This window comes from Lontra canadensis, unplaced genomic scaffold (genome assembly GCF_010015895.1).
Source record: "Lontra canadensis isolate GAN:19392208 unplaced genomic scaffold, GSC_riverotter_1.0 scaffold25, whole genome shotgun sequence".
Lineage (NCBI taxonomy): Eukaryota > Metazoa > Chordata > Mammalia > Carnivora > Mustelidae > Lontra > Lontra canadensis.
In genome coordinates this window covers 19,648,621-19,674,677 of record NW_022631019.1, presented here as the reverse complement: position 1 = coordinate 19,674,677, position 26,057 = coordinate 19,648,621, and the positions used below count along the sequence as shown (strand labels likewise).

Genomic DNA, 26,057 nt, shown 5'->3' with positions numbered 1-26,057 from the left:
TGTAAGCTTTTTATAGGAAGGAGGGTGGGGCAAGAAAGTTCTAAACAAAAGAAAAGAAAGGCAAGATTGTCTTCCCTTAGAGGGAAAGACAGGAGGTCTTATGTGGACTACCTCCTCTTTGGGACTAAGAAGGCCTATCCATGGATTACCTCATTGGTGCTTCTCAGAAAATTCCTGACTGACTGATTAGGATTTACATTTCTCAAGGAGGTTGAAGAGCAATTGGATAACCCTGGCTTGGTGACTCACCTGGCCCAAGTAATACCTTTTGGGGCCTGTGGTTTTCTTTTTAACATTTATCAAAAGATACGTGTCATGGGGACACCTGTTTGGCTCAGTTGGTAGACCATACAGACTCTTGATCTTGGGGTCATGAGTTCAAGCCCCAGGTTGGGTGTAGCAATTACTTAAAAATAAAATCTTGGGGTGCCTGGGTGGCTCAGTCAGTTAAGCATTTGCCTTTGACTCAGGTCATAACCCAGGGTCCTGGGGTTGCATGATTTTTCCTCCGTCAGTGCCTGCAGTTCTTGGTTAGGCCACTTGGAAAAATGAAGAGGGAGACTGGACAAAGTGGTGGGCAGCAAAGCAAGGATTATTGAATGATAGCAGAGTGACGGTACAAAGCTCCCTAGGAGGGAAGGGGACTGGCGGGGGTTGTCACTGGAGTTTTGTCACCTATCACATGGGAAAGGGTGGAGGGCTCCTTCCAGGGTTGTATAAAATCCTTTTTTTTTTTTTTTTAAGATTTTATTTATTTGACAGAGAGAGATCACAAGTAGAGAGAGAGGAGGAAGCAGGCTCCCCGCCCAGCAGAGAGCCCGATGTGGGAGTCGATCCCAGGACCCCGAGATCACGACTCGAGCCGAAGGCAGAGGCTTAACCCACTGAGCCACCCAGGCAGCCCGTATAAAATCCTTTTAAGGGCAATTTCCTCTTAGGGCAGGGGCACTTGTCCCGGCCTACCTGCCTTCCAACTTCATCCCTGGGATTGAGCCCCACACTGGGCTCCCTGCTGGTGGGGAGACTGCTTCTCCCTCTCCTCTCTGCTCATGCTCTCTCTCGTTTGCTTCATCTCAAGTAAATAAATAAAAATCTTAAATAAAATAAAATAAAATCTTTAAAAAAGATACCTTGCTTTGATCAGTTGTGTACTACTACATATAATAATATTGGTGCTATTTAAATTTCAAAAAAAATTTTTTTAAGATTTTATTTATTTATTTGACAGACAGAGATCACAAGTACGCAGAGAGGCAGGCAGAGAGACAGAGGGGGAAGCAGGCTCCCTGCTGAGCAGAAAGCCTGATGGGGGGCTCCATCCCAAGACCCTGGGATCATGACCTGAGCCAAAGGCACAGGCTTTAACTCACTGAGCCACCTAGGTGCCCCTAAATTTCAACAATTTTTAAACTGTAACTTTACGTATAAATTTCTGTTGAAGTATGAATTAGGCAATCAATAACAGACTTCTGAACATAAAATACATCAGCCTAAGATAACATTGCATGAGAGGAAGCAAAATGTAACTAGCTATACATTCAAGAAGAAGAAAAAAAATGGAACACCATTTGTGTCTGTTAAAGTAGAGCTTTTGTTCCAGTATTTTCTTGGAATGAATGATAGTATGTTGATGGTGGAACAGTTTTATTTAAAATATTGATACTTACAATATGTTAGGAAGGATATCATTTGCAACAATTTACATTTATGATGAACATTTTAGTTGTCAATCAAAAATATGTCAGAGAGGCACCTGGGTGGCTCAGTCAGTCCAGCGTCTACCTTCCGCTCAGGTCCTGATCTCCTGGTCCTGTGATCTGGTCCCACCTCCCTGCTCAGCGGGAGTCCTGCTTCTCTCTCTCCCCTCTTCCCCAGCTGTGTTCCCTCTCTTGCTGTCTCTCTGTCAAAATGAAATCTTAAAAAAAAAAAACAAACTTAAAAATATGCCAGATATCCTGCCTGTGGACCTGCAGACCCCTTCTTCACCCTCCTCCCCCCTTCTTCTGCCCTAGTTGGCTCACTTGAGATCAAGGATAGATAGTTGGAAGGCAGTTCGGGAGAAGCGCGCCCCCCACCCCCGCCACCCCCAAGGGGAAACCACGCTTAAAAGGATTTTACCCCACCCTGGAAGGAGCCCTCCACCCTTTCCCACGTGATAGATAGATGACAAAAACCTGATTGGATGACAGGCACAGGGAGGGTTACTCAGATTAAAACAGCCTGGCCGCAAGCCCATAAAAAGCCCTAGACTTAGAAGCTCCAGTGGCGGCCCTCTCAGGTCCCTTCTCTCTTTGGGAGCTTCCTATTCTATCATTCAGTAAAGGTAACTATCGCTCAATAAACTTTGCTGCTTGTCTGCTCTACCTCTTTATTCTTCAAAGTGGTGGGACCAAGAACTGCAGGCATTAAAAATCTTACAACACTTGGGTGGAGAACATCAACAGCTCTGTGACTTTTATTTTTTCTTTTTTTGGTGGGCAGCAAAGCAGGGTTTATTGAGCGATAGCAAAGTGATAGTACAAAGTCCCAAGGAGGGGGCGACCCGAGAGGGTTGCCCAGCTCTGTGACTTCTGGCCATGGCTTGGGTTTGGTAAATGGGGAGTCTTAGCAGGAGGGTAAGAAAGTGAGGTCAAGGTCTCTGTTGCCTTGGTTCCTACCTCTGCAAGTCTAGTTGATCTGACCTTGTCCTTGGATAGGGAGTTAATGCTGCTTTTCAGCAGAGGGACTGCCCCTCTAGGTCTCTGGTGGTAACAGCCTTGTGGCTGCCTGTCCCAGCTTCCTGCATGATCCCTGGTGATTTTCTCTACCTTGACCACGCCTTCTAAATTACCACTTTGTATATAGTGTAACCGTCTTGAATTGCCTTAATTTAAGTGTGCCACTTGTTTCCTGTTGGTATCCTCACAAATACGGAAGGGATACAGAATTTTTTAAAATCTGAAGGGGCCACAAAAGTAAAAAATCTGAAGACCACTGATCCAGACTACAGCCTCATCCATTCATTCAATAAATACTGTATCGTGCCCAGGGCTCCACTACAGAAGTGAATTACATGGGGTCCCTCAACAAGGGGTCCCCTTATTATTAAGTAATAATAACTCATTGGAACAGAAGATACACAAATAATTAAGCAAAGGGCAACAGAATGGACTGTGATAAGTGCTTTATTAAAGATTTGGGCAATAAGTTGTGGGAGCACTGTGGAGAGAGCAACCATCTAATTTTACTTGGGAGAATTGGGGATAGCCACAGCGGAGGTTTCATTGGTTTTATGGCAGCAAAGATAAGTAGCTTGCCTGAGAGGGAAAGGGAGAAAGGGCATTCAAGGCCAAGGGGCAACATGAATAGAGAACCAATGGTTAGCAGAGGATTGCCGAGTCAAGGCTGGGTTTCCAAAGGTGATTCGGCAAGCACAAAGAATAAAGGAAATAATGTGTAAATATGATTAGGTTAAAATAAGGAACTTATACGTGGCAAAAGGCATTGTAAACAGAGTGAAAACATTAAAGGGCTCCCTGGAAGAAGATAATTGCAATTCATATATAAAGAACACCTAGGAATCAGTAAGAACTAAAGATAAGCAAGCAAGTAGAAAGATCGGCAAAGCACAGGAACAGGCAATCCTGTGAGAGGAAGTCCACAAGAAATGCAGATTAACATAATTAGGGACTGCTTCCGAAGAGCAGAGTGTGGCAAGGGGGAAAATAACTGCACAGTGGAGAAACCTGGAAACACCACATTAATCAGGCGCTCAAGGGTCATAACGTCACCAGTAACAAGTCACAACAAGTCACATGGGAAGCTCATGCCCTGGGGTTGGATGTGCCAAGAAGAGCACTTCACCTCCGTGCTATTCTTCTCGTAAACCCATAACCTCATCTAGTCATGAGGAAAACATCAGATAAGCCCATATTAAGGACGTTCTGCCAAAGATGTGATCGGCGCTCCTTGAAGACTCTCCAGGTCATAAGGACGGGAAAGACTGAGAAACTGTCCCAGACCCGAGGAGACTAAATGCCGTGTAGTGACCCAGATGGGAGCTTGGGCCAGGAAAAGGACATTAGTGAAATCTGAATTAATCTCGAATTTAATTAAGAGTAATAAACCAGGGCCCCTGGCTGGCTCAGTAGATAGAGCTTGCGACTCTTGATCTCAGGGTTGTGAGTTTGAACCCCAACTGGGTATAAAGATTGCTTTAAAAAAATAATAAATAAATAAATAAATAAAAATAGTCATATGCCAATGTTGGTGTCTTAGTTTTGGCAAATCTGTCATGGTAATGTAAGATGTTAAATTAAGGGAAACTGAGGAGTATTTCAGAACTCTCTTGACTATGTTTGCAACTTTTCTGTTGATCTAAAGATACACCAATAATAAATACTCCAAATAAAAAAGTTTATTTAAAAAAATGCGGAGGCACACCTGGGTGGTGCAGTTGGTTAAGCCTCCAGCTCTTGGTTTTGGCTCAGGTTCTGATCTCAGATGAAGCCCTGTGTTGGGCTCTGTGCTCAGTGCAGTCTGCTTGAGATTCTCTCTCTCTCTCACCCCGTGCTCATCCTACTTATGCTCTCGCTCTCTCTCTCTCTGATAAATAAATAAATCTTTTAAAAAAATGCTGGGACACTATTTTTCTACCCATCAAATTAACAAAGAATAAAAAGTCTGATTCAAGCAAGTATTGAGAAGATATGGGTAAAGTAGCTCTTTCATACTTGCAGAAGGGAGGGCAAAAGATACCTTAGGAAGGGGCACCTGACTGGCTCATCTGGTAGAGCACATGACTCTTGATCTTGGGGTTGTGAGTTCGAGTCCCACATAGGGCATAGAGATTTTTTTAAAAAGATATTTTAGGAAAACATTTTAGGAAATCAGAGAATATACAAACCTTACAATCTGGAAATAATTTTCAAGTATAGAGGGAGAATTCTTAAGCGCTTATGTGCATTAAGAGATACGTATAAGGCTAGTTGATATGACATTGTTCACAAAAACAAAATTAGAGCATCTTGAATGTCCATCAGTAGGGAAACAGATTTAAACATTGAGATATGTTGGGGTCCCCAGGTGATATAGTTGGTTAGGTGTCTGACTCTTGGTTTTGGCCCAGGTTGTGATCTCAGGGTCATGAGATCAAGACCCACATTGGGCTCTACAGACGTTCAAGGTGGAGTCTGCTTGTGATTCTATTTCCCTCTGCCCCTCCCACTCATGCTCACTCACTCACTCTCTCTCTCTCTGAAATAAATAAATCTTTACTTAGAAATTAAGATATATTGGAGCATGGGTGGCTCAGTAGCTTAAGTCTCTGTCTTCTGCTTGGGTCATGATCTCAGGGTCCTGGGATCGAGCCCTGTGTCGGGCTCTCTGCTCAGCGGGGAGCCTACTTTCCCCCTCTCTCTATCTGCCTCTCTGCCTACTTGTGATCTCTCTCTGTCAAATGAATAAATAAAATCTTTAAAAAATAAAAAAAATTAAAATTGAGATATATTAATATGATGAAATATTTACTATAGAGCAGTTCAAAGGAAAGAACAAGATCTATACATATTAACATGGCTAGATGTTAAAAATATAATATTGAATGAAAAAGTAATGAGGAAGAAGGATAAATATGATGCCATGGATATAAATTTAACAGACACACAAACATATCATATTGGTTTTTTAAAAGATTTTATTTATTTAATTGTGAGAGAGAGAGAGAGAACGCAGACGCACTGGCACATATGAGCAGGGGGAAGGGGCAGAGGGAGGAGCAGAATCCCCGCTGAGCAGGGATTTCCCATGCGGGGCTTGATCCCAGGACTCCAGGTTCATGACCTGAGCTGAAGGCAGACACTTTAACTGTTTAAGCCACCCAGGCGCCCCACCATATATTGTTTATGTTTACACGTATCCTAATTCATTCATCTAATAGAACTTTCATGAGTGCCTTAGTACGTGCCAAGTGCAATTTTCAGTTCTGAGGATACAGCAGTGAACAGTAATAGCTGACAATTATATAGGACTTGCTGTGAGCCAAGCACTCCGTAATAATAATAATTAGTAATAATAATAACAGCAAATACTTATGTAGCATTTACTACAGAGCAGGTATAATTCTAACAACTTCACATGCATTAGCTCATTGAATCCTCATAGTAACCTTATGACACAGGTGCTCCTATTACTCCCATCTCATAGTGCTGCACCGTGAAGTGAACGTGCCTAGGGTCACATGTCTAGACCTCGATAGTGAGGGCATTCAGATACAGCCAGCCTGGCTCCGAGGCTTTCCTACCAATCATTACGCTCTCTGCCTTGAATCTGTGATGGCGAGACAGGCCACACAAATGTGTAGGGTATGTAGTGTGTAGACAGTGGAAGAGCTGTGGAGAAAAATAATGAAGGGGAGGAAAGAGGGAGAAGGGAGTGGGGGTATTACATTTAAGGAGGGGATGTGGCATTCAGGAACAGCCTCACTGAGAGACAACATCTGAGCAAAGATTCCTAAGGAAGGAGAGAACCGTGCAGCTCTCTGGGGGTGACTGCATTCCTGACAGAGGGAACAGCAAAGTCGAAGGCTCTGAGGAAGTTCTGAACCTGGAGTATTTGAAAAATAAGTGGCAAGGAAGCCTGGGTGGCTAAAGCAGAGAGAAGAAGGGGAAAAGGTCAGAGGTGAGGCCCAGGAGATGTGGGGGTTACAGTGTGGGGGGTGCTTAGAAGTCACAATGAAGACCTTGGAGGGGTCTGAACAGGGGTAGCAGCACCCGACTGAGGCTTTAGAGGGCTTCCTCTGGCTGCTTTGTTGAGAAGAGACTGCTCAGAGGCTTTTGTAGTAACCTGGCAAGAAACGGCGGTGGCTTGGACCAGAATGGTTGCAGTGGGGGTGCGAAGAAGTGGTTGGGTCCTGGACATATATATTTTTTTTTTCTTTAAAGATTTTATTTACTTGACAGAGATCACAAGTAGGCAGAGAAAGAAGAAGGGAGGAAGCAGGCTCCCCGCCGAGCAGAGAACCCGATGCGGGGCTCGATCCCAGGACCCTGGGACCATGACCCGAGCCGAAGGCAGAGGCTTTAACCCATTGAGCCACCCAGGCGCCCCGGGTCCTGGACATATTTTGCAGATCCATTTGGTAGTATTTGCTGAGGATGGACATGAAAGAAAGGAAGGAGTCTAGGGTGACTTGGGTTTTTGGCCTGAGTAAGTGGGAAGATGGAAGGACTGTTTCCTGGATGGAGAAACAGTGTGGAAAGCGGTTATGGGGATGGCGAGGTGGGCTAAGGCCTAGAGCTCCCTTTTGGACGTCCTGAGTTTGAGGTTTCTGTTGGACAAGCAGGTAGTCATGTATTCAGCTGGACACAGTAGTCTGGACTGTAGAGCAGAAGGGATTTAAAAAAAAAAAATCTGTATAGTCTGCAGATAGATGTTATTTGAAACCACAAGAAAGGGTGAGATCACCAGAGACATGAGTATAGATACAGAGCAGTGCAAAGGTGAGAACCAAGCTTTGGGCCCTCAACATGTAGAGATCGTGCAGGAAGCTGAGGAGAAGGGAGCCAAGAAGGGGAGGGTTCAGCAACAGGAGACTGAGAAGGAATAGCCAGAAGAGCAGAGGAAGACTGGGGGCGTGGGGAGAACCGGGAGGGAGCAGTTTCATCAGCTGATGGAAGAAAGGGGTTTGAGGAGCAAGTGATCAAATGTATGGAAGGCTCTGGTAGGTAAACAAAGACAAGGACTCAGGAATGGCTGATTGAGCAACATGGAAGTGTAGAGGGCAGAGTACAATACCCCAAAATATGCCGCTTTGGCGTAAGGATCGTTTTGAGCTAGAGGTGACTGATAGAAGGGAGGCTCTCTGTCCTCCCCCTCTTCAGATGAAAGGAGGACACAGATTTACAAAGGTGTCCCTGCTCCTTCTCCACCAGGAAGGACAAGAGTTAATCCCCAAGACAGCTTTAGACCCTTAGCTGGAACTAGTACCCCAAGAGTCTATACAACAAACTTCACTAATGAGCCATTCTCTGTCATTAGTTTCCTCTGTTTGCCTTCCCACAATTTGCTGTCCCTGGAGACAGGTTCTTTTCCTTTGTCTTGTCGCTTCCCTAAAAATGTATTGTTCCTGTGCTAAGATGATATATAAGCCCAAGATCTAACTAGACCTTTGAGTCACTCATCTGTGGGTACATGATACACGTGTCCACAAACTTCTCTTTTCTTTTTTTTTAAAATACATTTTTAAAGATTTTATTTATTTATTTGACAGACAGAGATCACGAGTAGGCAGAGAGGCAGGCGGAGGGGGCGGGGCGGCGCCAGGAAGCAGGCTCCCTGCTGAGCAGAGAGCCTGATGTGGGGCCCAATCCTAGGCCCCTAAGATCATGACCTGAGCCAAAGGCAGTGGCTTAACCCACTGAGCCACCCAGGTGCCCCTTCTCTTTGCTTTTTCCTTGTTAATCGTCTTTGGCTAGTCTAACTGACAGGACCCCAGCAGGAGACCCTATGATGCGTAGAAGAAGAGACTTCTCCTTTCCAGTAGAGGCCATTAGTGACATTGACAAGAGGGTTTAGGTACAGCTTTTGGGGGTGAAAACCTAACTGGGCTGGATTTTGGAGAATGGGAGGAGAGATGATGTGGACAGTCCAGAAAGTTCTCCCAGGTTTTGGCCATAGCTGGAGGCAGTGCAGAGTGAAGAGATGTGTATTGAAGTGTCCAAATGATACTTTACACTCATGACAGAAGTTGCCTGTCATTGCTAGAAGTTGATGTACATTACATTCACACAGCGGTTGATGCCAAAACAGGTTCTAAGAGACTTTTTAAGATTTACAGTACATATATCTGTAAAAAACAAAACAAAACAAAACAAAAAACAAAAAAAAAACCATCACAAATAATTGTATGTTGAAAGCAAATACAAGAAACTGTAATAGCTGATAATTCAGAAGCGAAAATTTTGTTTGTTTGTTATCTTTGCACTTTCAAATTGTCTTATAAATAATTAGGGAGGAAAGTTGTGGGCCTGAATGTATAAAGTTGTGTGCTATGCGGAGAATGGGGTTGGGGTATGCAGCTGTCTAAACAGAGGCTCAGAAAGTTCTCCCTGAAAGCTGTGTGTGTGTGTCCCACTTGCCTACAGCCAACTGGAGGTGGGAGTGACACAGTCTTTACATTTTGGGTGTGGGGGAAGGAAAGAAGGAAGGGGGGAGGGACAGGGAGGGGGAGAGAGGCAGAGCCCAACTCAGGGCTTGATCTCACAACCCTGAGATCATGACCTGAACCAAAATCAAGAGCCAGACATCTAACCAACTGAGCCACCCAGTCACCTCCAAAGGTTAATAGATCAGGCCAGAGTTTTCCAAAATGAAGACAGGACCAACTGCTTCAAAACCTTCCAAAGGCACTTAATAAAAATTCCAACCCTGGGCCCTTCCCCTCCAGCCTGCTAAATTTTAACCTCTGCAGCAGGCCCAAGTAATCTGGATCTGGAACATGGAATGGCAGATTTGGCGGGGGGGGGGGGGGGCTGCGTTTTGTACCTGGAGATGGAAGTGCCCATGGGGTTTCCAGGCAGTGAGTGGATGTGAGTTCAAGTTCACTGGTGGGTGTTTATCAGATTCATCATCAAGCTCCCATTGCAGAAGCACAGCAACTTGCGCACAGTAGGGACTAAATGTTTATTGAGGGAATTACAATTTCAGTTTAAAAGTCCCCTTGCCGAATCCCAAATTCTAACTCATGACCATCTTCCTAAGTCTCTTCTAGTTGCCCAGGGTGTGGACAACTTAAAAAAAAAAAAAAAAAGACTTAAATTCTGGCTATCAGAAAGTGATAGAAAAGTGAGAAAAGCTTAGGTTTCAGATTCAGACAGACTTGGATCCGGATCTAACCCTTCTTCTCCCCAGTTTGGTGGACGCAAGCAGCTCTCCTCTTGGAGCCCTGATTTTCTCACACACAAATTATATATCCTCTCACGCATTCATTCATTCACTCACTCATGAGGGCTCCTCTGCCCTCCTGGAACTTACTTACATCCTACGTGCAAGTGGGTGTAAACAATTAGTATAGTAGATAGGTCAATTATACCATATATGAGAAGGTAAGAAGTGCTATGGGGAAGAGAAGAGGAGCAGAGAAAGGGCTGGGACTGGCTTGTAGTGGTGGCGGTTGGGCAGGGGAAACATCACTACTAACTAGGGTTATCAGGCAGTAGAGGAGGGAGAATTGTGGGAAGGCTCCACGGATGTGGGGCAGGGGGAGATGAGTGGATATCTGGGGAAGAGTGTTCTAGGAGGAAGGAAGAGGGAAATGCTTAAGGTAGAAGTATCTGGGAAAGAGCACAGAGACCAAGTATGATTGGACTTGACTAAGTATGGTCAAGTGAAGGGGAAATTGGAAAAAAGAGCCTTGCAGGGCAGTGATATTACAACAAAGGAGAGAAAGAAATGAACAGTTAATTGTGTGCTAACTATGTGCCAGGAATTGGGATTGACATACACCAGCCATTTGCTCCTTCAAATAACCTTACCAGGCAGGTGCAGGTTGACCTCGTTTTGTGATGTTTTACAGATGTTGCATTTGTACAAATTGAAGGTTTGTGGCAGTCTGGCACTGAGCAAGTTTACTGGCGCCATTTTCCCAACAGCATTTGCTCGCTTCTTGTCTCTGTGCCATATTTTTTTAAGGATTTTATTTATTTATTTGAAAGAGAGAGCGAGCATAAGCGGGGGGTGAGGAGCAAGGGGAGAGGGAGAGGGAGAAGCAGACTCCCTGCTGAGCAGGGAGCCTGATGCGGGGCTCTATCATAAGACCCTGAGATCACAATCTGAGCTGAAGGCAGATGCTTAACCGACAGCCACCCAGACGCCCCTCTGTGCCACACTTTGGTAATTCTCACATTTCAAACTTTTCATTATTCTTGCATTTTTTGGTTTTTTATTTTATTTATTACCATTTATTAATAACAATTATTTTATTGGTGATTATTAATAATTATTATTGTAATTATTTAACCATCACATATTTATAATATATTATATGATATTTAATAATTTATTGTTAAAATTATTAATAATTCATCAATTTATTGCTATTTTATTTTATTTAACATTATTTTTTTAATTTTAAATTTTATTTATTTATTTGACAGACAGAGACCCAGTGAGAGAAGAAACACAAGCGGGGGAGTGGGAGAAGGAGAAAAAGCAAGCTTCCCACTGAGCAGGGTGACCGACGTGGGGCTCGATCGCCCGACCTTTGGTTCATGACCTCAGCCGAAGGCAGACACCCAACAACTGAGCCACCCAGGTGCCCCATTCTTGTACTTGTTACAGTGGTCTGTGATCAGTGATCTTTGATGTTACTATTGTAATTGTTTTGGGGTGACATGAACTGCACCCACATAAGACAACAAACTTAATCAGTGTATGAGTGTTCCGACTGGTCCACCGACCAGTTGTTCTCCCATCTCTCTCCCTCTCCTCAGACACCCTAGTCCCTGAGATACAACAATATTGAAATCAGGCCAATTAATAACCCTACAATGTCCTCTAAGTGTTAAAATGAAAGGGAGTCGCACTTCTTTCACCTTAAATAAAAAGCTAGAAATGATTAAGCTTAATGAAGAAGTCACATCGAAAGCCAAGCTAGGCCTCTCGTGTCAGTTAGCCAGATTGTGAATGCAAAGGAAAAGTTCTAGAAGGAAATTAAAAGTGTATTCCAGTGGGGATACCTGGGTGGCTCAGCTGCCTTCAGCTCAGGTCATGATCCCAGGGCCCTGGGATTGAGTCCTGCATGGGGCTCCCTGCTCATCAAGGAGCCTGCCTCTCCCTCTCCTTCTGCCTGCTGCTCCCCTTCCTCGTGTTCTCTCTCTCTCTCTGGCAAATAAATAAATAAAATCTTAAAAAAAAAAAGTGTATTCCCGTGAGCACACAAATGATAAGAAAGTGAAACAACCTTATTGCTGATGTAGAGAAAGTTTGAGTGATCTGGGTAAGCAATCAAACCAGTGGCAAATCTACTCCTGGTGAAGGCAAAACCTAATTCAGAGCAAAGCCCTCACTCTCTTCAATTCTGTGAAGGCTGAGAGAAGGGAGGAAGCTGCAGAAGGAAAGTCTGAAGCTAGCAGAGGCTTGTTCATGAGGTTTAAGGAAAGAAGCCATCTCCATAAAATAAAAGTGTGAGGGGAAGCTGAAGCAGCAGGTGCTGATGTAGAAACTTCAGAAATTTCTCCAGAAGATCTGGCTCAGATCAGTGATCAGGTGACTACACTAAACAACAGATTTTCAACATAGATGAAACAGCTTTCTACTGGAAGAAGATGCCATCCAGGACTTCCATAGCTGGAGAGGAGAAGTCAATGCCTGGCTTCAAAACTTCAAAGGACAGACTGACTCTCTCATTAGGGGCTAGAGCAGCTGGTGATTTTAAGTTAAAACCAATGCTCATTTCCATTCCCAAACTCCTTAAAAACAATGCCAAATCTATTCTGCCTGTGCCCTATCAATGGAACCACAAAGCCTGGATGTCGGCACATCTCTTTACAACCTGATTTACTGAATATTTTAAGTCCACTGTTGAGAACTACCGCTCAGAAAAAACATTCATTTCAAAAACATTACCACTCACTGACAATGCACTGGTCACCCGTAAGACCTGATGGAAATGTATATCAGGATTAATGTTGTTCTCATGCCTGCTAATACAACATCCATTCTACAGCCAATGAATCTGGGAACGATTTGACTTTCAAGCCTTATTATTTAAGAAATACATTTAAAAATTAGACTTCATATGGCTATAGTTGCTTTAGATAGTAATTCCTCTGATGGACCAGGCAAAGTAAATTGAAAACCCCCTAGAAAGTACTCATCATTCTAAATGTCATTACGAACATTCACAATCCATGGGAGAGAGTCCAAATATCAACATTAATGGGAATATGGAAGAAGTTGATTCACACCCTCATGTATGACTGTGAGGCTTCAAGACTTTAGTGGGGGAAGTAGCTGCAGATGTGGTGTTAACAGCAAGAGAACTAGAATGAGAAGTGGAGCCTGAAGACAGGACGGAATGCTGTGAGCTCATGAGAAAACTTTAATGGATGAGGAGCTGCTTCTTATGGATGAGTAAAAAAGTGGTTTCTTGGGATGGAATCTACTGGTGAAGATGCTGTGAAGACTGTCAAGATGACAACAAATGATGTAGAATACTACTTAAACTGAGTTGATGAAGCAGTGGCAGAGTTTGAAAAGATTGACTCCAGATTTAGAAGAAGTTCTACTGTGGGTAACATGCTATCAAACAGCCTTGTATGTTCCAGAGAAGTCATCATGAAAGGAAGAGTCAATCAATGCAGCAAACTTCATGGTTGTCTTATTTTAAGAAATTAACCCAGCCACTGCAGCCTTCAGCACCCACCACTCGGATCAGTCAGTAGCTATTAACATGGAAGCAAGACCCTCTACCAACAAAAAGAGTATAACTTGCTGAAAACTCAGATCATGGTTAGCATTTTTAGCCATAAAGGTTTTTTTCCTGCGAGGGAGGGTGGAGTTGTCAAGTGATCCTCTTTAAAAAAATATATGTTATTAAACTTACTTAAAAAAAAAAAAACCATGAAGTTTCCTGCATTGATTGACTCTTCCTTTCATGATGATTTCTCTGGAACCAACCTGGGGCTCAAACTCACAACCCTGAGATCAAGAGTCATGTGTTCTACTGATTGAGCCAGCCAGGTGCCCCAAATGATCCTTTATTAAAATATTTTCCTCTGTAGTTCTTAACTAGCTGGGCATTCCACTGTACCTCTATTGATGTCATCTATGAGGTCATGAGGGTGGTGGCCATGAACATTGCAACCCACAGACTGGGCTGTCCCAGGATCTCTTTAATGGTTCTGGAGAGCTCTGTGGCTAAAGATCCATGCAGCATCTGTTGAGCAATTTTGACAATCTCATCAAAAGTGATATTTCCAGGGGTGCCTGAGTGGCTTAGTGGGTTGAGCCTCTGCCTTCGGCTCGGGTCATGATCTCAGGGTCCTGGGATCGAGCCCCACATTGGGCTCTCTGCTCAGCGGGGAGCCTGCTTCCCTCTCTCTTTCTGCCTGCCTCTCTGCCTACTTGTGATCTCTCTCTGTCAAATAAATAAATAAAATCTTTAAAAAAAAAGTGATATTTCCATTGTGCTTAATGTTTTTCTTCTTTCTGTCTCTTGACAGTTCCTTGAGGGCTTTGATAATTAGGGCCAAGGCTGAAGGTATCTTTTCAGCCTGGGTCTGTCTGTTTTGAGTGGTCAGTATCCCTGTAATTCTCAGACCTTTCCAGTCACAGGTTGCCTTGGTGATGTCATCCAACATTTTCTGGATATAGACCCGGGGAAGATGGATCAGGGCCAGGACAGATGTGGCATTGATTTCCCCAGCAGTGGACCTCAGGTATACAACTTTGATCTCGTTGGGGTCAAACTGACATGGCATTGGCAGGGGGTGGGTGGTTGGTGTCAGGTTTGGGACCATGGAAGACAACTGCACCTTCACCTCCTCTAAGCTGAAAGCCAAAAAAGCCATAAAGTATTTTTTTTTAATTAAGACTTATTTATTTGTTTGAGAGAGAGCATATGCATGAGCAGGGGGAAGGGAAGAAGGAAGGGGAGAGGGACAGAAGAAGACTCCCTGTTCTGGGACCATGGAGCCCAACACGGGGCTCAATCTCAGAGCCCTGAGATCATGACCTAAGTGAAATCAATCAGATGCTTAACTGACTGAGCCAACCAGGCATCCCCACAAAGTGTTTTTTATTTATTTATTTTTAAAGATTTTATTTATTTATTTGACAGACAGAGATCACAAGTAGGCAGAGAGGAAGGCAGAGAGAGAGGAGGAAGCAGGCTCCCTGCTGAGCAGAGAGCCTGATGTGGGACTCGATTCCAGGACCCTGGGATCATGACCTGAGCTGAAGGCAGAGGCTTTAACCCGCTGAGCCACCCAGGTGCCCCTCCACAAAGTGTTTTTTAATAAAGATATGCACAGGGGGGCCTGGCTGGTTCAGTGGTAGAGCATGTGACTCTTGATCTCAGGGTTGTGAGTTCAAGCCCTACATTGGGCATAGAGCTTACTTAAAAAAAAAAAAAAAGTATGGACAGTGTTTTGTTTTTATTGAACAATGTTTTTTTAGACATCATGCTATTGCACACTTAACAGACTACACTCTAGTATAAACATAAATTTTACATGCACTGGGAAATAAAAAAATTGATCTAATTTGGTTTATTGTGATATTCACTTCATTGCAGTGGTCTAGAACTGAATCCGCAATATCTCTCAGGCATGTCTATATTATGACCCTACTCACTTTCTCCTTTTTTTTTTTAATAAAAATTTTTGTTTATTTGACAGAACACAGCAAGAGAGGGAACACAAGCAGGGGGAGTGGGAAAGGGAGAAGCAGGCTCCCCACCGCTGAACGGGGGGCCTGATGTGGGGCTCGATCCGAGGACCCTGGGATCATGACCTGAGCCGAAGGCAGAAGCTTAATGACTGAGCCACCCAGACACCACTCTTTTTTTTTTTTTTTTTTTTTTTTTTAATGTAAGCTCTATACCCAGTGTGGGGCTTGAACTCACAAACAGAGTGACAAAAACAAAATGTGACTTGGTTATGACATACAACTAGTAAGTGGCCCAGCATATTCTTTCCTAGTACCATACATTATTTGCCACAGATATCTATTGATATCATAACTATAGCAATTTCATAAAATCCCCATTACTTTTAGTGAAAGGATTCAATGAGAGGACAGGGGAGCAGACATGGCCTACGCAGGGGGAGATGCCACCCAGGATCCAAGCATCCCAAGACGGCCCTAGATCTGAGGGGGAAGGGTCTGCCTAAACATGGCTTCTCTGAGTCAAGAAATAAAGGCCTAGAATGGTTAAAAAATGAGGACTTGCTAAAATAGGCTGACAAATATTGCAGTATGTTTTTACTGATTCCTTTTCATAAGATCATACTTTTAACATGAACAATACACAGTGATATAGTTTACCTGAAATTATTAAATTCATAGCATACTCTAGGTGGTGTGGTCTCATGATGGAACCAATTTCACAGATGTGAGGGCCTTCCTTCTAGTCTGTCAGTGGGCCCCTGTGACTGAATGTGTAACTTCATGTAGTTCTAACACTAAAAGTCTACATTTGAGGCCCTCAGGACATATAAATGATGATAATAATATATATCATGGTTTTTGCTGAGTGCTGCTCCAAGCTTCCCAATGATTCCTGTTTGAATCTTCCAATTCCTACAAACATGATACATTCAAATCTCAGTTCCACCTCTGCTGTGGGTTAAATTGTACCTTCCCAAAAGATGTTGCAGTTCTAACTCCCAGGACTGTGAATGCAGCCTTATTTGGAAATTGGGTTATTGAAGATAATCAAGTTAAGATAAGGTCATGAAGGTAGGCTCCCATCCATCTGACTGGTGAGCTTGTAAAAAAGGGAAATTTGGACCCAGAGACAGAGACCCAGGGAGATCACCACGTGAAGACTGGTTATATTGCCATGATCAAGCAACACCAAACATTGTAGGCAAACCACCAGAAGCTAGGAGAGAAGCAAGGAACGGATTCTCTCTCACAGCCCTTGGAAGGACCCAATTATGCTCACGCCTTGATTTTGGACCTCTAACCTCGAGTGTGAGACAAAAACGTCTTGTTCTTTTTTTTTTTTTTTTTTTTGAAGATTTTATTTATTTATTTATTTGACAGACAGAGATCACAAGTTAGTCAGAGAGGCAGTCAGAGGGAGGGGAGGGAGAGGGAGGGGGCGGGGAAGCAGGCTCCCTGCTGAGCAGAGAACCCGATTCTGGTCTCGATTCCAGGACCCTGGGATCATGACCTGAGCCGAAGGCAGAGGCTTTAACTCACTGAGCCACCCAGGCGCCCCTGTCTTGTTCTTTAAACCACCCAGTTCGTGGTATTTTGTTACGGCAGCTCTAACAAACTAATATAACTATACACTAGTTAAGGAATTCTCCTATTTTCTTATCTGCAATACTGGAACCATAATAATGGTTTTATTGGCCAGGCTCTATTCTAAACCCTTCAGGTAGATTATCTCATTTGGTCATCATAGCATCGCTCCGAAATAGGTACAGCTACTATGTCCCCTGTTCAGATAAGAAAACTAGGGAACAGAGAAGTTAAGTAACTCGCTCAAGGTCATATAGTAACTAAATACTTAGGATAAAATACATCCTTCACAAGACAGTTGAGAGCTCTTCATGAGACTGCTGGTGTCTAGTGAAAGCGCTTTGTAAATAGTAAAGCATTCCACCCGTGTTAGAATCTCTGGGGATTCAATCCTCCTCCCCGCCCCGCCTTTTTTTTTTTTTTTTTTTTTTTTTGGTCAACTTCTGACTCGTCCTCTTCCTACCCGTAGTTCCTTCCCTTGGCGACAGTGGTCGCTGCGGTGCGCGGGCGCTGACAGGTCCTTCTAGCCCTCTGCGCTGGCTGCTCGCTGGTGTCTATAAATAGCAGTGCCGGGCTCAGCCAGGCATCAGTTCGCCGCCGCCGCCGGGTTAGGGGTTGGGGCTGGGGCTGCAGTTGTCGCTGGAGCTGGACTCGGCGGAGCTGAAGCTGGGCCGGGGCGGAGCGCAGCGCCGCGCCGGGGCCGCAAGGAGGGGTGTGTTGCTGCCGGCCCACCGCGAGCCGCCCCTAGCCCGCGCCGAGGCACCCTCCCGCCAGGCCGCCTACCTCCGCCTTCCGCCTCCCTCCATTTCCCCGGAATTTAAGCCCGGCGCGCCTGCACCCCGGCCCTTCTCTGGGTGGGGAAACTCCCGGCCCCTTTCCGGCTTCATTCCTTCCTCGCAGGCTGGGCTCCCAGCCCCCTCTCTTCTTTTCCTGGACTGGCTCCCACCCCCCACCCCTCCTTTGGTTCCCTTCCTTTAGGTCAGACTCCCTGCCTCTTCCCTTAGCTGAGTCCTGGCTCGTCAGTTACTTTCCTCAGCCAAAGGTCCCAGCCTTCCCCTTCCCTTTTCTTTGCCTGGGGTCCAACCTCTTCTGTCCCTTCCTCTGTCCCTAGGGTGCAGTCCCTCTCTTCCCCCCTCACCCCCCACGCATACCCCCAGGCCTGGAGTTCCAGACCTATTGGACTCCTGTGGTCCGTTCTGGGTCCTTGGCCCCTTTGCCCAGTTTGGAGTTCTTCATTGCAAACCCAGCCTCCTTCTACCCCCTAGAGATCTGCTTCCACACAAATACTTCTCTAAAACATGAACTTTTTCTAGGGACGGCCCTAGTCTGTCTTCCACCTGCTGACCCCTTGCTACCTATGTCCCAGGTCTTACTCTCACTTTGCTAAGGGTCAAGGCCTGCTGAACCAAGGGATCAGCATGATGCTTCTGTGGTCTGGCATCTGCGGCCGCGCTCCCCCGCGAATCTTCCCTTCGTTGCTGGTTGTGGTAGCCTTGGTGGGGCTGCTGCCTGTTCTCAGGAGCCATGGCCTCCAGCCCAGCCCTACGGCCAGCACCATCCGAGGCTCAGAGCCCCCACGGGAACGCTCTATTGGGGATGTCACCACCGCCCCACCGGAGATCGCCCCCGAGAGCCGCCCTGTTAACCATTCCGTCACTGAACACGGCATGAAGACTCGAAAGGCCTTTCCGGTCCTGGGCATCGACTACACACATGTGCGCACACCCTTTGAGATCTCCCTCTGGATCCTGCTGGCCTGCCTCATGAAGATAGGTAAGTCCAGTTACCTGGACACTTCTGCGGCCCAAACTGGTGAGCTTGCCCCATCCTTACCACTTGAGACTACCCAGGAATAAAGGGCTGGACCACTCCAGTAAAGTAGGCAGCCTCTGTCCTGCCATCTTGGTCTTTCTCAAACTTGGGCTCTGTGGTCTGAGGGCTCCCAAGATTGGAGCCAGCTTATGTGCAAGGGGGAAAGCAGGATTAGAGCATGGGATGCTTCTTATACAAGGTACATCCGGCAAGGGTTCCAGGCCTGCAGGTCTCCTCTGGCTGGGCCAGACCCCAAGGGGAGCCAGGCACCCAGCTGTGTACGAGACAGACAAGTGTCTTCCAGCAAATGGCACAGTCGACTGTCAACAGCAGCCGGGGCAATTACATACTTCATGGGAGGGCATTCCAGAATGGAGTGTTTATCTACTTGGCCTGTCTGAGGAGTTTAAGTATAGTAGGGGACGTGTGTCCTGGAACCTGCGGGATCCCCACAGTATCACCTTCCTTTATTCCCAGAATGTTATCTGTCAGCTTTGCCTGCCCAGGCTGGCCGGGAGCCCCTGAGTCAGTTTCCGGCCCAGGAATGCCGTCCTTTACACAGTGTATGGGACTGGGGCCCTGGAAGTTTCTGAAGGCTGTTTTGGAGGTGGCGGGGGGTGGGGAGTGGAGGAGGTTGAAGCTTGGTCTGGCCCCCCCGATCACCTGCACATTGGCACCTTGCTGTGTCTCAAGGTGCTGCATGGGCTGGCCAGTCACATTGGCTGGCCACTCAACCAAGTGGGAGAGGGACAGGTGGATGGGCTCAGGATATTCTGGTCCAAAGAGACTTTGAAATGTTTTTGGGGAGAAGGAACCAGAAAAGTTGTTCCCTCCCCTCCTTGGTCTTCCTCCCTGCTAGGCATGGACACTCTGTTCTGCTGGGTGATTGATGGAGTTCCCCGGAGCCTGCATAGCCCAGAAGTCCCTGGAAGTGTGTCCGGGGGGAGCTTTGAAAGCTGCCTTTGCTTTGTTAGCCTCACCTATCTGTGGAAGACATGAGGATCTGGGATTCTGCTGGTTTGGGTTTGGGGAGTTTGTGACTCTTGGTAGGAAGCCTTGCAGCTTTCCCAAGGACATGCAGGAGCTGAGTGGTGATGCTAGGCTGGTGTGAGGCAGGCTCTGGGACATGCCGCAGCAGGACACTCTGTTTTGACAGATCCAGTTGCTGGCATGGAGCTTTGGTGCTGTGACAGTAGGAGGGCCTGTGCATGGAGCTGGACCACCAGCTCCACGTACCTGTACCCTGATGGCAGCCAGCTTCCTGGTAAAAATCAAGGACTGGGCAAGGGGAGCTATGTGTACTGATTCGGACAGCAACATGACCTTGAAGCAGCTGGGGCCTTTTTCTGCAGGTCTTGCCCAGCTGTGAGACTGGCAAGAATCTCTAAATTTGACCATTATCAATTGAATCATGAAAACTGTGTCTTGTTTTTTTTTTTTTTTTGGTAAGAAACTAGTGACCGTGATGTGTCATTTGCCTGTATAAGACCCGGAAGAGACCTCACAATCACTATCTAGAAATTGCCCTTCTCTCTGCAACTCCCTCACCTTCCAGCGACACCTGGCATTGTGTTAGGGCACTGGGGGCTGGTACACACACAACAAGTCTCAGTGTCTTCTCTTGGTGTGACCACAGAGATCCTACTCCAGGGAGGAAGGAGTTTGTCCCTGAAGGCCTGATATCTGTGTCTAATGCGGTCAGGCTTGGCCTGCTTTGTCCCCATCAGAACCCGTACCAGGGACCCTGAGCAGCTGGAGAACAGAGAGGGTGGCATGGCCAGGCCATCAGTCTAGAAGTTAGGAAACTTGGCTTCTCATCCCACCTCCCTCTGTGACCTTGGCCCAGTCACGCCTCCCCACCTGTCAGCTGATCTTCGGCCCCTTCCAGGTCTGACATTTCTGCCATTCATTCCACTGACTCGGGTAACCCTGGCAAGTCACTCAGCCTTGGGCCTCAGTTTTCCCATTGTAAAATGAGGAGACTGGATATGATGTCTGAGAACGTTTGCAGTTCCAAAAGCTGGTGTCTCTGGCTTGGAAGGGCATTCGGAAAACAGAGGAGACCTAGCATCTGGCTCTTCTGGGGAAGAGAATTACGACCAAAAGATCCCAAGGTCCCTGTTCAGGTGGCAAAAGTGAATGAACATTTCTTCCTTTCCCTTTGCAGTGGAGAACTGAGGTTAGATGCAGGCACCTCTGCTCTGCCACTGAGCCTTTCTGAGCCTCTGCTTCCTCAGGTATAAAATGGGAGGAATAATAGTACTTAGAGAGTGGTGACCCCAGTTAACACATATGAAGCTGCCTTTATACCTACAGGAAGTACTCAGTGAGTGACAGCTGCCCCTGTTGGGACTTATTTCATTTATTAGAGAGTCCGTGCACGCATGTAGGCTCCCCACTGAGCAGGGAGCCTGATGCGGGGCTCATCTCAGCACCCTGCAATAATGACCTTAGCCAAAGGCCAAAGCTTAACTGACTGAGCCTCCCCGGCATCCGCACCTGTTGGGATTTGAAACACCAAAGGCAAATGCATCTCCCGTCTTAGCCTCCCACAGACAATCTTCCTCTGAAGCTGGAAGATTACGAATCTCTCAACCCTAGGCTGCCACAGGGCGTCCTTCCTTAAGGTTTCGGTGTGTTGGGTGTGTCCTACCGATTTTGTTCTTTCACTTTAGCTGACTCCAGGGCAGGTTCTGGAGGGGAGTGGGGAGAGAGCACCAACTGACTTTGGGTACAGGTCTTGGGGCTGAGGCCATGCTCCCTGTGCACGCTCAGATATCCAGGAATCTAGGAGTTCATTCTGGGGTCTTGCCTACTCCCTCAGCGCCTCAGTGTGGGTAGGAACCAAGTTGGAGCCCTCATTCTGTCACGTCTGGCAGCTGCTTCCCTTGCAAGGTGCCCCTCCGTTAAGAATAGAAAGTGCTGTGTGCAGTTTGCCTTCCTGTACTCATCAGTGATCAGAGCCTTAGGTTGGCCCCGTCAGAGATGGCTGTGGGAGGGTGGGGTTAGTTAGAGCTGAAGTTCTAGAGGAATGTGTCTGGGTTCTCTCCTGACTGGCTCCATGGGTGACATGAGGCCCTGCTGTGGGCCTTTTTGCTTGCTCTGATGGTCAGGGGTTCTTGCCTTGTCTTTGACGGGGAGGGGCTGGTGGGAAGAGGGGGGTTTAGACTGTTGGGAGACCTGTGAGCGTGACCCCAAGCCTTAGGTTAGGTTCACTTCCCCGCCCCCGCCCCTTGTGATCTGGGCCCTGTATGAATTCCGCTTTGTCCCCAGTTCACCCGACTGCCAGTCTAGTGCTTGTTCCAAGGGAGAGCCCAGCTGGAACCTGGCTTGCCACTGGCACCCCCTGTGTTTGTTTGCCCATATCCCTGATCTGGAACTCCTGGCAGAGGCTCTAGAGCCCATAAAGCAGGTATTCTTCTTGTCTCCTGACCAGAGACAAAAAAGCCTTCCTTTGTCTCTTCACGTCTTATAGCTTTTGTTTTGTTTTGGTCTTTGCAAAGGCATATCCTGTCATTTCCTCCTTAAACAGGTCTGTAAGTAGGGGAGGTGGGGGTGGGGGTCACCGCTGCCCACTTCACATGCATGGCTATCAGCCCCAGCAACTGGCTTCCTGTAAAATAAGACAAGAACTCACCTCTTCCACTTCTGAGAAGGAGAGAGGAACAACTTCAAAGGTCATCTTGAAATTGTCTCAAGAAGCCCAGATGGCCTTCTCTAAAAAGAAAGGGGTGACTTTTTCCTCTTTGGGCAGATAGCTGACTGACTGCAGGACGGTGGGAGGAGAGGGTCAGCCAGGGGCTGGGAGGAGCCCTTTAGGTAGGACATGTGTCTCCAGAAGCATCCGGGCACTTGGAGGGCTCCTGACTGGTCACGTTGCTGGACTTCATTCCGCGGAGCTCCCACGAGGCATGCCTCTCTCCTCATTCCTACCCTGCTCCTCCAGCTCTGGGAAAGCAAAGACATGGTCAGAACTCCTGGGCTTCTGCCCCTGCCCTGCAGTACCAGTGTCCGTGCCAGGTGCCTTGTTTCTCTGGACCCGATTTGCCTCATTGGTAGTGATGATGCCATCTCTACCTTCCTTCTAAGACGGGTGTAGAGGACACACTTGGGAGTGCCCAGCACTGTGCCCCACTGTTCAGGCCGCTTCTAGGGCCTGTTCAGACTCCACCCCGCTGGGCGGTCTTCCCAGCCCACTCCAGCCCACAGCAGTTGCTCTGGCTTCTCCCCCTGAACCCGTTTCCCTTATTGTTTATCCACAACTTTGGCACGAGGCCTAGCCTGCCCTGTGATATCTCTTCTGTTGGGTGTGTTTGTGTTTTAATCAGAATTACCATTTATTGAGTATCTACAGAGTAGTGTCAGGCACTTTATAAAAGTGATCTCATTTAATTCCTACTAAAATCATATGAAATAAAGGCTATCTCTATTTTTCAGATGAGGAAACAGCTCATAGAAGTTATCCTCCATGATGCCAAATTGCTGTTTCTTTTCTGTTTGAGTCTTGGCATAACCTCCTAGAGGAGTGCGCCTGTCTCTCCTGCCCCTCACAGACCCAGGGGCAGAGGCACACACGGCCTTCCACGGAGTTCGAGCCCAGCCTCTTGCGCTTGGACTCCCTCTTGGGATGTGGCGGATGTCAATGGTGGGAGCCCTCTCTTTGTCCTGAGAAAGGGGTTCAGTGCCTAGCTTTGGGCCTATCCCCTGTCTCCATGAGTTGCTTAGATACAAGGCTGGGCCTGTGCCTGGTCCTCTGGTAGTGATCTCCCTGTCCTCTCTTTGGAGGTGCCCTCTCTGTGGTCTGACTAGAGCTCCTTGGGCAGGGGAGTGCCAGTGAAAGGGGGGTTAGCCAGGAGGGGCTCTTCTGCCTCTTGGCAGAGAGGGTGCTCAGGGCTCAGCAGGATCCCCTGAGAGGCTTCCTCTGTGTTGGGAGCAGATGGCACAAATTTCTTTAGCCCTCGAAGGCAGGCAGAATCTAGTAGTAACTATCATTACTACTGTAACTTGTTTCCAAAGCACTTACGTATGTAGTAGTTAATTCTGATCGTCTCAGTGGGTTAGCAGGTGGTTGGTGTGCCCATTGTACATCTAAGGAACCCAAGGTCACGTAGCAAGTAAGTGCCAAAGGACACATCTCTGGACTTCTAACCCAGGACCCCATCTTCTTTCCTTCCTGGCTGACATGCTATGTCCTTATAAAGATCAAGGGAGACCAGAGATCCAAAGGGGTTTTGATGAGAATAAGTGACTAGGCACATCCACATTGGTAACTCGAGTGGTTGTCAGAAGGGACACCAGTTCCCCCAGTAGGAAGGGAGAGCTGAAGGAGCAGGGCAGTCTGGGGTGGTCTGGAGCCCAGGCCAGATCAGCTCCTAGAGCTAACGAAGAGTGTGAGGGCTGAATTCAGCTTTGGGGCCTGTCATTCTCAGGGCCTGTCATTCACTCAATGGAACAGCAAACCTTTGCAATAGAGGACTTTTCCTTTTCCTTAAAGTGTTGTAGGCCCTCCCGGAGGAGAAAGGAGAGGCAGAGAAGTGAACTACAACCAAAAACATGCTGAGTGGGCAGGAACGAGGAAGTCAAGCAACTTGAGATCTGGTCTTAGTTCTTTGCTGAGCTGTGTGCCCTTAGGAAAGGCACAACCTCTCTGAGCTCCTGTTAGGAATTATCTGTAGTAGTTTTGTCCAATTTTGCGAATTACCTTAGCTGCTACTTACTAAGCTCCTATTTCAGAAGTTTTGTCGGGTACTTGCACAGCTAGATTGGGATTTAAGCCCAGATCTTTCTGACTTCTGTTCCTCATTATGCCCCAGCTCCCTTTCAATTCAGAAGTTTTATTTTTCCCATAATCATTTTGAACAAGAAAGTTTTACGGTTTTAGTATTTCAAGTCTTAACGGCCCTGTGTGGATCATTTCTTGGGTTTAGGAAAAAACTGTGACCTCCCCTCCCCACCCCCCAAGTCCCACTGTGAATTAAATCGTCCTTCTCTGAGGTGTTGGCATTGAGAAACACAGGAGAGGCCGGGAACTGGAGTGGAGGGGCCCCGGACTCCCTTTGGGAATGCCAGCCTGGACGGAGCTGGCTGGCCTGCCTCCTTCCGTCCTCTACTCCCCTGCCCCCTTTCTTTCTTTCAGTGGTGGGGAGAGAAGGCTCACTCAGCAAACCCAGGACCTGGATTATTCCTGAGTCATCCATCGCCTGTGTGGGCCTCATTTTGCAGCATTCACACCCCCTGCAAACATCTGAGTCAGACATGTCTCTCCAAGGTTGTCTGCACACACCACCCTGGGCCAGACCATGTCTTTAGATGTCGATAAACATCAACTCATACTTTTAGGCAGCCCGTGATTATGTGTGGGTGTTTTTAATCTTATAGGCTAATCTAATTTTAACTGAACTAAGTTTTGAGTCGGGCCGGAGCAGTGGGCTCTCTCCCTTCTTTGGGATCCTGCTGACTTCATTTTCTTCCCCCAATGCTCGTCTTACTTATGGGGCCAGTTTGGGGGTCTGTTAGGGCTGACCTGACCCCTGACTTCTAATACTGACTTGCTGAGAATTTGGAGTTCCCCACATCACCCCCAGCAAGTTCTTTTCTGAAAAGATATGTCCTTAAGCAGCTTGGAGCAAGGTTCAGGATGAGAAATCCTGTTCCTCTCCAGGCCCCCTTTCCAGTCCCTTGGGGGGACACTTAACTCAGTCTGGCCCTTCCTCAGTACTCAGACTGTTGGTGACCAGGCCACTGCAGGCAGAGAGGTGACATCACAGCTGTGTGTCCACAATCTCACCAAAATAAATAGCTAACAACACTTAACACACTCGCCGTGTGGCAGGCAAAGCTTACAAGCGCTGTCTTTGTATTGGTCAGCCAGGACTGAGAGCAGCTAATTAATTTATCTCATCAAGCTAGGATCCAAGAGGCAAGTCAGTCGAAATCAGCCACCAGGCATTTAGCTTGTGGACCATCAGGGAACCAAGAAGAGTGAAACCCCCAGCCCTGCTGGTTAGGAGCTTCGAGTGTGCTTAGGAGAAAATGGTGTGTTTGCACCGAAGGGATCGCAGACTCCCGGCAGTCCCTGAGGGCAAGGGTGAGTAGGGGAGGCTTCTCAGGGGAAGTGGAAATTGAGCCAGTCTTGAAGGATGGAGAGGAATGAGATAAGCATGCAGGACTGAGAGAGTTATTCTTAGCACACAATTCCCACAAGCATGTCAGCCCTTGAGGACAGGGCCTTTGTTTGCTTCCTTCTGTGTGCCTGGTGCAGATTAAGGTCTCATGAGTATCCAGGGACTAAA

General features: G+C 46.8%; 1 protein-coding gene and 1 pseudogene across 1 annotated transcript in view; one reads left to right on the top strand and one right to left on the bottom strand.

Annotated features, from left to right (window-relative positions):
- Window positions 1-13,763: 13,763 nt before the first annotated feature.
- On the bottom strand, window positions 13,764-14,459 carry LOC116871392 (annotated as a pseudogene).
- Window positions 14,460-17,570: 3,111 nt separating this feature from the next.
- The window catches only part of SLC9A1 (solute carrier family 9 member A1), a 48,837-nt gene continuing 40,350 nt past the window's right edge, over window positions 17,571-26,057 (top strand). Inside the window, exon 1 of the mRNA XM_032863873.1 lies at window positions 17,571-18,726. Coding sequence (XP_032719764.1) covers window positions 18,372-18,726 — 355 coding nt within the window. The 5' untranslated portion in view covers window positions 17,571-18,371. The remainder of the gene's footprint in view (window positions 18,727-26,057) is intronic.